Below are 15,066 nucleotides of genomic sequence, written 5' to 3' on the forward strand. Positions count from 1 at the left end.
TGCATAATCCACATACGTGCACCAATGAAATTAAGTATCACCATATCAAGGCAACATAAGCAAAACAATTAAAAACTATATAAATAAAGACTTAAAGCCCAATTATGAGCATATTTCCCATCTTGATTGAAGCTTATCCTACACTTATTGACTTGACTATCAGAGTACTTTGCATGTGCCTCCCTCAGTCTCTCAAATCAACTCAGAGATCTAATCTCAAACACTACATCCTGCAGAGCATCTCGCAGAATTGTTAAGGTATCCCTCAAAGATTTCATCTCAAAACACCAATCATGGCAAGACTTAGAGCTCCAGTGAATTAGGATCAGCCATATGCGATCCAACCCAATTGTTATTGGAGTGATCAAAAATTAAATTAACTTATAAAATTATTTACTTTGTTAGATTTTATAGAATTTTTAATTTAAATTTTTTTGAACAAATCCTGATAATTTAAAACACTTTTTATTAAATTTATGTAAGTAGCTAAGTTCATTAAGATAAAATTTTAAAATTATAAAGAATCATTAATGAATTTTAAACTACTAAAATTTATATTATAAAATTCAAAAAATAAAAGCCCTACATATTAACCTAATAAAAAAAGGGGGAATGGTCCATTTACAAAAAAAAAATAATAAATTTTTGCAAATTATACTGTGTACTCTCGGAAGTACATAGTGTACCTAGTATACTTACGGGAGTACATAGTGTAATTTGTAAGAGTTTGTAAACAAAAAGTTTGTAAATAGAACCATGGATTTAATGTTTCTATAGTGAATATGGATAAGTTATCGACATTCGCTCCCAAAATGACGTCGTTTTGAGTTAAAAAATTAAAAAATTATAATAAAAAAGACTATTATAACCCTCAAATAAATAATAATTACAAAAATACCTTGAGTTTTGCCTCAAAACGACGTCGTTTTTGGCTAAATGTAGATAAGTTATCTACATTGACCGTAGAAAAAACAAACCCTATAACCATCCCAATAAAAAAATTGTTGTATACCCCAAAATAAAAACATTTCTTCCATATTTCGTAGTTTACATCTTTTATAGACTATGAGTTTGATTTTATTTCCTATCCATATATAAAAATATGTGGGACTGATATGGGCATATGTAAAGCGAAAAGAAAGAAAAAGAAAATATGAGCCTCACGCACTTTTATAAATGTACAGGAGATAAAATTATTTCTAATAATATGAGAAATATTAATCCTCACTATAAAATAAAAATAAAGAGAAAAAAAGGAATAAGAAAATATGATTCTCTCGTATATTTATAGGGTAAAAGATTTATCTGGTCAATGAAGATAAATTATCTATGGTGAGCTCAAAATAACATCGTTTTGTGGCTGAAATCAAAGTGTTTTTTGTAATTCTAATTTATTGCAGGTTATATTAATTTTTATTATTATAATTTTTTAATCTTAAAATTCTAAAATAATGTCATTTTAAGTTCATTGAGAAGAATTTTTTTTTTTTTTCATTTTTATATATGTATATCTCATATAAGATACGATACATCAATCCCTTGATTTTAATATGCAAAAAAAATATATATATATATATATAAAATTATAAAATTACTTGAACCCTTCTAAAACCCTTATATTCCCATTAATCGTTCATTATCAGCAACTTAGTTTTCTCTTCTCTTGTGAATATGATGTTGTATCAAATTCCTTCTCGTGCATTTCAGAACCAAAACCTATTATCCATGCCATTGATTCACACACCACCAACCTGCTATGCTAACCTCGACCCACTCACCAATTATTCCTTTCCCTCCAATGCATCATCTTCCACTGTTACTTTTGCTACCTTTGGATTCAGTGTCACTGGCACCAGGTTTATGCACAAAATGGGTCATACCCACAACCCAAGTTTTGTTCCTTCCACTGCCAGGAATCGGTCGCGTGCTTCAGTAATCAGAGCTAAAGCGGGAACCGATTACTATTCCACCTTGAATGTTAGCAGCAATGCTACGCTGCAAGAAATCAAGAGCTCCTATCGGAAACTAGCTCGCAAGGTTCCATTTTTTTATTTTTTATTTTTTACTGGGTTCTGGAATTTTTCGTGTATTTTGATGAATTTAGTGGTAATTTTAATGGGTAATGTTTGGTTTCTGTGGAAATGGAGCAAAAGGAGGGAAATTGGAATCTGGGGTGTCAGGTTTCTAGGTCATTTCTGTGGAATTTATGCTTAACATTTTTCTTTTCAAGTTAATTTCTAGCTTCTCGATGTCAATGATCTGCAAAAATTGCAGATGAAGTCTTTTTTTCCCTATATTTCAAGGGGTATGCTTGGTTGAGTGGAAAATGATAAGATGAAAAAATTGTAATGAAAATCACTTTATAGTTTGAACTTTGAACTATGAGGCATAGCTTTGTCTGAAAATCGATTTCATTTGGCTTCTATTTTCTACTTACCATTTTCAAACCTACTCTCAACCAATTAGACCTTTTTGGCATGAAGATGACGAAGCATCCTTTTTGTAAGATGTAGGCATGTAGCTTTCTGAGAATCCTTTTATTGGTTTTTCTGTTCTTTTTGTAGCCAAAATATGTTTCCTTAAGAAACTACTATCTTCATCTCAACTATGTTTGCTATCTTGTCTTAGCCTATAGTAGTTTGTAATATACAACTTCGGGTCTTGTTTGTTAGTTATTGAACCATTCATGTGTCTTTACCCAACAACTTTATATGAGAATGTTGGTTCATGACATGTTATTAGAGCTTCTATGACCATGTGGTCTAGAATTCAAATTCAATCCTTGTTGTCCCCATTCTTCTAAATAATAGTTAAATTTCAGCACAATCCACACTTCAAGACCAAAAGGCTTTTGCATGAGGGGACATGTTAGATATAAAACCATTAACATGCCTTTACCAAACAATTTAACTTTTGGAAAAGTTTGTTCACAATAGTGTTTTTATTTTTGGGATCAGTACCATCCAGATATGAACAAAAGCCCTGGGGCAGAGGAGAAGTTCAAGGAGATAAGTGCTGCATATGAGGTAATTCTTCTTCCCCCTAGAATGATACTTTTTCTATTGTCAGCAACATATGCTCTGGCAGGACATATTTTGGAATCATTTAAGGGGCTTCTTCTACATTCTTGGCACCATGCATAATCTTATTTTATCTTCTTTTTTACTATTGTATTTGCTTATGATCTGAGCATTGGCATTGTAATCTTTTCTCTGTTGGATATAAGGATGGATTAGAGTAATTTATGGATAATTGTATTACTTCGTGGATGATAACTGCTTATGTACTATATGTGTATCTGTCCCATTTTATTCACATGGTGACAAAGCATGCGTATAGGTCCTATCAGATGATGAGAAAAGATCTTTATATGATCGCTTTGGTGAGTCAGGTCTACAAGGAGAAAACGGAGTGTCAGCCAGTGCTTCAGGGGTATGTGTATATTCCAATCATCTGCTTTCTGCAATGTCAAAATGAAATAAAGACTCTTTGATATGATGATATAGTTCTGCGGAATTATCATCTGTTTCTTTCTTTTCTTTTCTAGCCTCAACACTTCTTATTTTATTTTACTGCTGATGCCTTTTGAAATGATCAGGTTGATCCTTTTGACTTATTCGATGCATTCTTTGGTCGTTCGGATGGACTATTTGGAGATAGTGATGGAGGGGGCATCAACTTCGATTTGAGAAATAATAGAAACCATGTTCATGATGTTCGGTAACTATCTTCACAATTTGATTTTGTCTCTTGTTACAGGGATAGGCAGTTGACCGCAGCATACGCATATGCTTACTATGACTAATTTCTTTGAGAATTAACTGAATGATTATAGGATACTGCCTTAATGACTGTGAGTTGTGAAGAGTTTTTTTTCTCTCTCTCTCTCCTGCCCAAAGGAATTTTTTTTACATGTGTGTAAAAAGAAGAAAATTATCTAACAACAGATAAAAGAACTCCAGGGAGGAGAATAAGGTAAGATCTAGAAACAAAATTAAATAAACAAAGAAGAAAGGAGAACTAAAACAATGAAGCTCTCCAATCTCTTTGAATGATAATTGATACCTATAAAAGACCATGAGCCAAGCACCAAAACGCAGCCAGAGGAACTTATCTGCTGTGTAATAAATTTGCAAGAAAGCATATCAAGTCTACGAAGTTTTACTATTTCTACCATAACAATCAATAACTCAATCACTGAAAGAGCCTCAATAGTTGCAAGAAAAAAACATGTTAACCAGTAAGTGTAAGCACTAAATAGTGGTTACCTATATTCCAAACCTCCATATGATGCATGAACAAGTAGTGGTTTTGTGTATCTGAATTACTAAATCTCCTGATACAGATTCCAACAGAGTTTTGTGGGGTGTACTATTCTCTAACAGGTTACTAGTGTTGATCTTATTATGGAATATGGATTATGGGCCAGGGAAAAAACTTTAGCATTCACTGAGGCCTCAGAAAGAGGAAAATGAGTTGCAGTCAGAATAAAAATAACATAATTGAGAAGAGAATTACAGCGGAGGGATGGAACTCATCCAAAAGTCGGACTCTACTCTAAAATATGGTTTACTAGAGAAAAAAATTACGAAAGAAACAAAATGATGACAGAAGAGGATACTGTTATACATAATTACATACTCATCTTGTATGTGTCTTGTTTCACTTTGTTGTGCTGTTCTTTGAATTAATTACACTTTACTCTAGAACGAAGGAATAAAAGCAAGAATAAGAATGTTCTTTTTATTATGTTTATGCTCAATTCAATTTGTTAAATAGAGATTATTTTAACCATCTATTAGAAACAAGTTGTCAGTGAAAGACCCAGTATGATTTTAGTCTAGTATATTATGAGTTTATGAGAGGGCAAGCCTTGGATTAGCGGTAAGGTTGTTCCTTTGCGACCAGAAAGTCACAAGTTCGAATTTGGGAACAGTTTCTTTGCAAAATAGTTCAAGGATAAGGTTATGTACAATCGACTCTTATCTCTACCCTCACAGAGTTGTGGAGTCTTATGCACCGGGATTTGCCCTTTGCCCTTTTATATCATGAATTTATGATATACACCTAATTTGATTGATATATGGATACTTAGTGAATTATCAGAATCTTTACATATTGTGCATTAAACCATTAATGCATTAAACCATTAATGCATTAAGCTAGAATTCACTAAGAAGCAAGAATATAGCCAGAGTTGCTCTTCGCCTCCAGAAGATATTTATGCATGTTATTTCAAATACCTGTGTGTAAAATGCCAACAAAATTGAATAAAATTTATGGCATTAACTTTATTTTATTCTATGATGTAGGTATGACCTTCATTTGAGCTTTGAAGAATCAATTTTTGGAGGAAAGAGGGAGATTGAAGTTTCTTGTTTTCAGACCTGTAATGGTTGTGAGGGTACAGGCGCTAAATCAAAGAATTGCATTAAACAATGCGCAAATTGTGGTGGCAGAGGAGGAGAAATGAAAAGTCAGAGAACACCCTTTGGAGTGATGTCTCAAGTAATTTAACTTAAAAAGATTTTATCAGTTAATGACTATATTGCCAATTATACCTAAATTACCTGAGTAACAAGGAGATATTTATATCATGTGATATTCAGGTTTCTACCTGCTCTAAGTGTGGTGGTCTTGGCAAGACAATCACTGATCACTGTCGAATGTGTGATGGCAGTGGTAAGGTGGAATCGAAACGAACAATGAAAGTGGTCATTCCTCCTGGCATCAGTGATGGAGACACAATGCAAATTCGAGGAGAAGGGAATTTTGATGAGAAGAGGTTAGCAGCTTGCCAATGGATGTTTTGCTTCCATCTATAGACCCCAATAGGATAATTGCTTGTTTGATTACTTAAAGCTTTGCTTAGAAAATTTGAACTATAGAATGTAACTGCAATACATGAACGTGCAGGATGTTTAAATTCTTTTGCTTAACATTGACTTGATTATACTGCGACCTCGGGGGTGAAATATAGTTGGGTATAATAAAAGGAAAATAGTTGTAACATAGACTGCAACGTAGAGCTTCTTCACCTTGTTTTTTATTAATTAAGTAAATATGAAAATTTTTCTACATATGGATGGTCAAGTTGCCAGGACAAATTTATGGTTTTCAGCTAATGCACCAAGTACCATGAGGTCACCATTCAAGGACCCAAAGATTTCCTATTATCAATATGAAGAACTGCCCCATTTCATTCCTTTATCATTAACTATCTATTTTACTGCTAAGTTAACAACCTGTGCTTAATACCATGATTATTTATTGATGACAAATTAGCGCAAAAGTGATATTACTTAATCTGAGACCCAAGAGAACTTGTTTATAAATAAAATTGGGTCTCATTTTCAAGATACTATTGATTTGCAACCAGAAGCAGAAATGTATTCATAAGCACTATGAATTCAACTCATCTAAGTGCTAAATAATAATTTGGTGCATTTTTCAGGCATATTACTGGGGATCTTTTTGTTGTTCTCCATGTAGATAAAAAACAAGGAATTTGGAGAGAGGGTCTTCATTTGTACTCAAAGATTAACATTGACTTCACAGATGCAATACTGGGGTCTGTTAAAAAGGTAATATTAGTTAACCCAAAAAAACAAGTAGCATTGGTGGTACAAAATGTAGAAGCATTGTGATCTAGATATAAAACCATCTCATGTGCTTTCACCCAATAGCTTCAGCTTTTGGGAGAGTTGGGTCATGACAAATAATTGTAAATCATCCATGTGGTTATGGACACACATGGTCATGATTCGATAGGCATTTTTGGTGATTTCCAATAGTATATTCCCAATATTTTATGTTTGCAGATTCTTTTCTAACACAGAGAAGCCCATGATATTTATCCAATTTCTTATATGCGCTATATAGGCAGCACATATAAAGTTTAATCATTGTAGACTACCCAAAAAAAAAAAGTTTAATCGTTGTCTATGTCTTTTCCCATAATTTGGTTCTTCAACCATTCATAATATTAAGGAATGTCCTGCGGCTTTGCCTTTGAAGGTTTTTTTTACTTCAAACTTTGGTAACTTCAGGTAGAAACTGTTGAAGGTTTAAGGGATCTCCAAATTCCTTCCGGGATTCAGCCTGGAGATTCAGTGAAGTTGTCACGTTTGGGAGTTCCAGACATGAATAAACCATCTACTCGAGGGGATCATTACTTCATTGTGAATGTTCTCATTCCTAAAAATATCAGGTCTGTATTTTTCTTACCATCTTTTCTTCTTTCTAATATACCTAGAGAAACAGTTTATCATTGATTGTCTAGTTTAAGAGTTTCACGAGTATTGGAAACTTGTGAGTTTTGTGGGAGCTTCTGTGTAGAATACTTGTGTACTTTGATTGCGGTTCCCAAGAGCATCAATTTTAAGAAAATATTTTATTTACGTACTACTAGTTAAAAACCTGAGCCTTTATTGCCCTTTATACAGATTGTATTTAATGTTGCTGTTGGAGAACACATTATTCCTTGTCTATAGTCCCAGCAGTTGCTATTAGAATTTGAGTTTTCACTTAGCAGTAATCATTCACCTTGAAAGACGTCATGGGTTCTCTGAATAGAACTGCTGAGTTTGAATTTCCTTACATGGCAAAAGTTGGTTTAGTATCTTGAGTAACATATTGCTTCTCAGTTTACAATCTACCATATGCATGATGACTTCCTGATAAATGAATACTTTGTTACCTATTTATCCTGAAGTTTCTTATGGTTGTGATTTCTTTTCATTAACCTCAAATCCTGCTTGTTCTAGTGGCACCGAACGTGTACTTGTTGAGCAGTTAGCTTCGCTAAGAGCATCTAGCAAAGGCAATTCAGTGTCTTCTAATGACATTGGTAATAGTTCATTTTACTCAGATACTTTTGGATTAAAGTATAATAGGTTAAATTACGCTAACATAAATGAAAAAATAAAGAATATTCAGGATTTTTTGCGACTGTTCTTTCCAGGGAGACGTAAAGGAAAATTTAATGAATTCATAAAGAGGCATCCAAAAGATGAAGCTTCAAGCAAGGGAATAAAAAATGTTGGTTCTCTATGGAGATCAATCAAGAACTTCTTAAGGTATGTCTCGGTAGAGCTGTGCTAGATATGTGCTAATTGTTATTGAATATAAACAATCATGAATAGTTTCACATGAATGTTTAGAATTGCACTATTTTAGCAAGTAATTACACAACAGTTTCTTCTCTAGAACAAAGCAAGAAGGCTATACCATCATTCAGAATTACATGACATTAAGATTCTTGAAGTTCTAAAACTATCTTTTAAGCAGAAACCATTCATGAATAATGTAGATAAGACACTTGCCCTCTTGATGTGCAGGGGAGGACATTCTGAAGAAAGGTTTGCTTCAATTAGCCTGGATACATCAGTGTCATTGTGGAGATTTGGCCACGAAAATCATTCAGTCTCAAATTCCTTTTTTGTTGTTTTCATTATAACTTGGATTTTTGCGTCTATAGCAAAATCTGAGTACTCGTTATTTCAGAAAAGAACCCAGTCCTTCATAAATAGAACACACGGTGAAAAAAATTAAGGGTATGCTTAGCTTGGTAAGAAAAGTGGAAAATAAGAAGGGGAGTGAAGGTGGAATGGGATGGAAAGGTTTTTATTTTCACTGCTTGGTGCTTGGTAGAGGATGTATTGGCATAAAGTGGTTGAAAAATCAATTTTTGGCTTATTTTCTAGCTATAAGATACCAATTGAGAGAGTAGAGTGAAAACGAGTTCCACTCCAGTCCACTTTGAAAGGCCCCAGATTTTTGTTATACCGAGCAAGTGTTAGTGATTTCCTTCCAAAATTACCACCTGTCTACATCTAGCTCAAGTACACCCTAAAACATTCTGTTTGAGCTAAGATGAGTGAGTACAACTCACCTTCTTTTATGCTCTTACCTCACCACATGGTAGACTGGGCACGATTATTCATTTGAGCTGTTTGCTCCAATGTGAGGAACTATGTTGAGGATTAAATTGTAATCTCTAACAATCTTTGGCGGCTTATGTTGAGACATATTCCTGTCTTCTACTTTTAAGATGAGAATCCTGAACATTTGTAAAGTTGCTAGAGAAAGTGAAGAGATAGAGTTATTTGTTGTGAAGTTTTCAAATATGATGTTTGTTCCCATTGCTATCATATTTCCCCTGAACTGAATTTGTTGGGGGAAGACTTGCTATGACAAAAAACTAAAAAAATAAATAAATAAATCACTCTCTATTAAACTCCGACTAAAGAGGGTGGGGCGAGAGTAATTCTTGTACGCAGCCTTACCCTTGCACGTTTTCAAAGAGGTTATTTTCTCATGAACAACAGCAATGTATTTATCATGTTAATTATAAGTGCATATATGGTTGACTCTTATTTTTTCTGATCGAAGTATTAAGATTGGAGAAATCTGCATAAGCAATTGAAGGCAGCACAAAAAATGTGATTTTGGTGTCCAACTAGTAAGGCAAAAATGAAAACTACCTTAAATAAGTGGTAGTTAGTAGTTACTACTACTAATAAGGAACATTTCCAACTCATCATTTGCTTGTGAAGAATATGCAATCCATGCTAAATATGGTTGAGGTGTTCCCCTCCCCCTCCCCTCCTGGACATTTTATTTTATTCATGTTAAGAGACCATGTGTCATGCATTGATGGGAAATGGCATATTGAACTTGCAAATGTAATGCAATGGTTACAAAGAAGCTATAATTTCTGTTGTTTTCGTGTGAAAATTGAAACTGGATAAACTCTTTATGGAAGTAATCGAAGTGATGGTTTTAAGTCTCATTCATGATAATGCCGTATAAAACGAAATTGATCTTTCTCGGACCCTTGCTGCAAAACTATAAATTTCTCATGGGATTTAGCAAAAGTTGAGTCTTTATTGATCTTAAATATTTCAGTGAGATGTTATATGACCATGGTTGAGAAAAAAGTTGCGGTTTTGATGAGTACTTTGATAATCTAAAATAAAATATACACAAGTAATCAGGGTGGTTCTATTATCTCTGACCTAACCCAGGTTTCTTTACAATCTGGCACATGTATGTTGGCAAGCATCTAATGGCCTCTGGTCTACAAGGTGTTGTGGTACACAACTCATTATTAAATAATGGTTTGGCCATGTCCTATGCTTAACTTTCCTTGAAATATAAGCTGCATCTGAATCTGTCCACACAAAACTTGTTAGTATTCTAGTATCTTTGTGCATTTGACAATATAGTATCAATATATGAGTCCTGAAGAAAATCTCCATTAATAATTGCTGTGTGAACCAAGCTGTTTAACAAATGGAATCACTGGCTCTAACATGAAGAAATCATCAAAGCAGAAAAAGCTTAGATGGCCAGATAACGGTTGAACAAGTCCAAATGCAATGGTTTCCACCTCAATTGATATGAGTCAGATACGGCTTAAAGTCTTCAACCCCATTTGTTGGCTCAAAAGCTACAACTTTGTCATTTCTTGCAATCATTAGGAACCTTCACCAAATTACCAATTTTTTAGCACAAGTGGTGGTGGCATGTTACTTTTCATATTTTTATTTCATCTATGTGTTCTGTAAATATAAGAGACTTATCAATTATATATATAAGCTGGCAAGTGATCAACCAAAAAGTAATTCTCCACTCTTCTTTTCTTTTTTTAATAATTCTCCACTCTTTGTTCCTATCTCACCATTATTCATCCAATTTCTTGTCTACCTGTTTTGTTCCTATTCCTTGACTGTAGGCTTATGTGAGAAATCCGAAATTATATATATATATATATTTGTAAAGTATACTACAAATTTAAGTCTATAACACTAAAGAATTAAGTCTGTTTCAATAAATTCAAAATTGTAAGAGAAATTGGTTGTTTAGATTTTTTATTTTAAATTTAATATATTAACTAATAAGAAAATGACTACAAAGTAAAATTATATACATTATTAAGGATAATTTTATAATTTTACGAGCATAGTAGCCTCAGTCCTCTCTCCGCATCTATTTTTGAGGTGTTTTTTATTCTCGTTCATTTTACTGTGAAAATAATAATAATAATAATAATAATAATGATGATAAATTATCCAAATTTGAGATCCCCAATGAAAGAGTTTAATCCGTAAATCCTAAAGTAAAGAGGAATTACAGGATCAGGAGGTACGTGGCCCATAGGTTATTTATGGTGAGTCCAAATCCAATTCCCATTATCAGGTCACATTAAGAAATAATCTGGCATCATTTTTCTATTGAAAAAATTGTGTGTCATTTTAAAAGATGTAAAGTTATATTATTTTAAGTGAGAGAAAAAGATAGATCATGGAAAGGAAGAGTGGACAAACAAAATTGTGAGTCTCACCTTTTTGTGAGAGTAAAATGACACAAATTATATCATTTAGAAGCACAAATACTTTTCCCATTTTCTATTGGTCTTTACGTAATCAAATGTAATGATATTTTGCATGTTATATGATCCGATCGGATTTCATTTCAATTCAAGTTGAAATTTCAAACCGCTTTAATGATTCCAATGCCAAAAACCATGTTCAATCATATCAAAACCGATAGTTTCTGTTTCTCCAGTAAGCTAAAATATGGATATAGCTGTGTCAAATATAAATTCAGTTGTCAACTTTTATATTTTGTTAATTTCAATTTGTATGTACGACTTAAAATTATTTATAATTATGAAAATTAGTTAAAGAGAAATAAAAAAATACTTCAAATTTGTAATGCTCATTCTCTTTCAATTTATCGTATATAATTTGTGTTGTTTATTTTTAATGTATTTATAACATCATTTCGAAAATTAATTAGTTATATCATAAATCATTCTCTTTGTTAATTATCTGATCAAATTAGTCTTTAAAATTTTATTATTTTGTAAAAGTTTTAAGAGTTGCTGTTCTAGAATCCCTTGTGCAATATTTCATTACTAATGGGCAGATTATACCCAATAAGAATGTTGTGTTTTTTTAATGAGAGAAACGGGGTTCGAATCCTGAGAAAAAAATTTAGATCAAAATTGGATAATTATTATGTCGCTTGGGAGTTGGGATTGGTGATTAGTCTTATATCTATGCGTCTTTTTTCCGCCTGGGTTATGAGATATGTAACAAAATCTAATTCGCTTCAAAGAAATAATTAAAATCATGGAATGGAATGAAAAAATAAATAATAATAATAATAATTCCTATTACACATTAACTTATATGTGATAAAACATCCAATAATTTTCACAATAACACTAATCAAAACAAGGAAGGGATGAAACTCAAACCTAATTTTTAACTTCTTATGTCTAACTTATATTGCCATTAGTTTGGTGGGCAGTGATGTTTACTTTAAAATAAAATAAAATAAATAATTGCTTAATAGGAACATTTGCTTGCTAGAGTTACAAAATAAGTGTCGTTTATCAATGTCAAGTAAACATGTGTCGTTACAAAATAAGTTGTACAATTGTGGCTAAAAATTAAAATAAATAATTTCTTAATAAGAACATTTGCTTGCTAAAGTTACAAAATAAGTGTCGTTTATCAATGTAAAGTAAACAATAGATAACTGCCGTTCTATGCTTCTGCAATATGCACACGTTAATCTCCCCAATAGGCCAACACTTTCTTTTCTTGTAAACCACATCCTTCCCCATAAGAGGAGGCAATAACAGTTCAAGTGTCACTTCACTTATTTTACAATCTTCGTATCTTACTAACACCCATCAATTATTAAATCAAACTCCTGCAAATAACCACAAATCTTTGGAGTGATTAAGAAGACAATGCTTTCTTAAGATCAACCACCATATCTAATTACAAGTTTTCTTAACAAAAGGAGATAGAAGAAACTTCTATCCATGGAGCACAAGAAATATGAAATGTAGTTGGCCTCCCTGACTAATATAAATAAGGTATGCAACCCAAAATTGTTTGAGAGCTTTGAAACTTGGGTTTAATTAAGCGGTTGAAAAAGTAGGTCTAGGTGAGTTATATTGGTCATCACATGGGTAACCAAATAGAAAGTTATTGCCTTATCTTTTCTTTGTGATCTAAAGTGTGTGTAGAAAAGCATCCAAGACTAGCTTTCCAACCACATAGTCATTAAAAACAGCTAAGTTTGTGTTGATGTTGCACTTGTGTGTTGTTACTATCAAACCCTTAAGAAAGTCTACAAAAAAATCCCACCTACACTTTCCTTTCTATTTTTGATTTTTCATTCTAGCTTCAACCCTTTGAAATGGCTTGTAGTGTAGGTTACATAGTTTTCCTTTTTCTATGATCTCATTGCTCATTTGCTTTCTAAACTTGAAGTTATTATTAATGCTGTGAAATGGTCGTTGTTTGTTGGATGGTCTTACATCTATCTTCTTATAATGACTAATCAATTATTTATAACGTCTAAAATTTCTACACCAACTATAGATATACCTCATATATATATATATATATATATATATATATATATATAGGAGAGAGATCATTTGACTCAAGAGTAAGACTTATAAGTCTTACTCTCCATCTTAATCGTTGATTTTCGTCCATCCAACGGTTATAATTTAGGAAGTTATATTAATTAATTAATTATTAATTATACTATTATTGACAACCGTTGATTTCCGTCCATCAACGGCTGGGATTTGGAGTAAGACTTAAAAGTCTTACTCTGGAGTAAGACATCAGTGTCAAATTTGAAGTTTGACACCTTATCTAAGAGCCGTTAGATCAAAAAAGATCAACAACTCTGATTTGTAAATATGTGACACCATTAATCTTTTTTTATCTAACGGTTATCAGATGAGGTGTCAAACTTCAAATTTGACATCGGTGTTAAAGGATCCTACCTTATATATATATATATATAAGGGTTCGCTTTTTCTGCAGTTACTGCAGATAAGTTATCTGCAGTAAGCCCAATACGACGTCGTTTTGGACGGAAATCATGATTTTTTTGTAATTTTAATTTATTTCAAGGTTATAATAGTCTTTATAATTATAATTTTTAAATATTTCAATCTCAAAACGACTTTGTTTTGAGAGTAAATGCAGATAATTTATCTGCAGTAATTACAGAAATATTTTGCTATATATATAAAAGTTAAGATTATTTTACATCGGTATAAGTTACACTCTCAATTGATACTATTTATATTTAAGAGTTCTGATTTAATAAATATTTGAGCCGTTAAATACAAACAAATTAATGATCTAGATTTGGTGTAAAACTTCTTATTCTTATGCCGGTATAAGAATAATTTTTCCCCCATATATATATATATATATATATATATATATATATATATATATATATATATATATATATATGAGATAGGATCCTTTAACACCGGTGTTAAACTAAAAAGTTTAGAGTTTAGGGTTTATCCTTTGACACCAAATCTTAACTATTGATTTCTATATATCTGACAGTTATAATTTATTAAAATTAATAATTAATTAATAAGTATGACTGAATAAATTATAACCGTTATAATCACACTGATGTCAAAGGATATTTCCTCCATATATAATATATATATATATATATATATATATATATATATATATATATTAGAAAAACACTTATTGCTGCAGAAATGTTCCCCTCATGTGACAAACCTATCAACATTTTCTATTTATTTTTTAAAACATGGTGGGCCCCACCATCTTTTTGGGTCAGCGGGAGAAGTTGTGGAGTAACAGCAGAGATACAAACCTCATATATATATATATATACACACACACACACACACACACAAAATTGGGTGTCCAATCACTAGATATAAGGTTTTGTCTAGTCCCAATCACTAGATATAAGGTTTTGTCCAGTCACCACATTATAACTATGTACTTCGGGAAATACATAGTTGTATTTTTTTTCTCCCTCTTTATAAACTTGTCTGCTGACGTAGAAAGTGAAAAAAAATGTAATTTTAATATTATAATTATTTATTCCTCAAAGTACATAGTTATAATGCAGTGACTGAACAAAACTATATATCCAGTGAATGAACACCAGATGGACCCATACATGTGTGTGTGTGTGTTAGCACGCGCGCGCGAGCGCTCGCTTTTGGGTCTGTTT

At 32.3% G+C, this 15,066-nt stretch overlaps 1 protein-coding gene across 1 annotated transcript; it reads left to right on the forward strand.

Annotated features, from left to right (window-relative positions):
- Positions 1 to 1,681: 1,681 nt before the first annotated feature.
- LOC133306357 (uncharacterized) lies at positions 1,682 to 9,076 on the forward strand. The gene is made up of 11 exons (XM_061506667.1): positions 1,682 to 2,037; positions 2,958 to 3,026; positions 3,340 to 3,432; positions 3,599 to 3,720; positions 5,313 to 5,508; positions 5,610 to 5,785; positions 6,455 to 6,584; positions 7,050 to 7,210; positions 7,767 to 7,849; positions 7,964 to 8,078; positions 8,340 to 9,076. The coding sequence occupies exons 1-11, from the start codon at positions 1,726 to 1,728 to the stop codon at positions 8,551 to 8,553; spliced, it is 1,671 nt and encodes a 556-aa protein (XP_061362651.1). The 5' UTR covers positions 1,682 to 1,725; the 3' UTR covers positions 8,554 to 9,076.
- The last annotated feature ends 5,990 nt before the right edge of the window (positions 9,077 to 15,066 follow it).

The sequence above is a fragment of the Gastrolobium bilobum genome, unplaced genomic scaffold, assembly GCF_033153095.1.
Source record: "Gastrolobium bilobum isolate Gb01-03AN ecotype WA unplaced genomic scaffold, APGP_CSIRO_Gbil_v1 utg3672, whole genome shotgun sequence".
Classification (NCBI taxonomy): Eukaryota; Viridiplantae; Streptophyta; class Magnoliopsida; order Fabales; family Fabaceae; genus Gastrolobium; species Gastrolobium bilobum.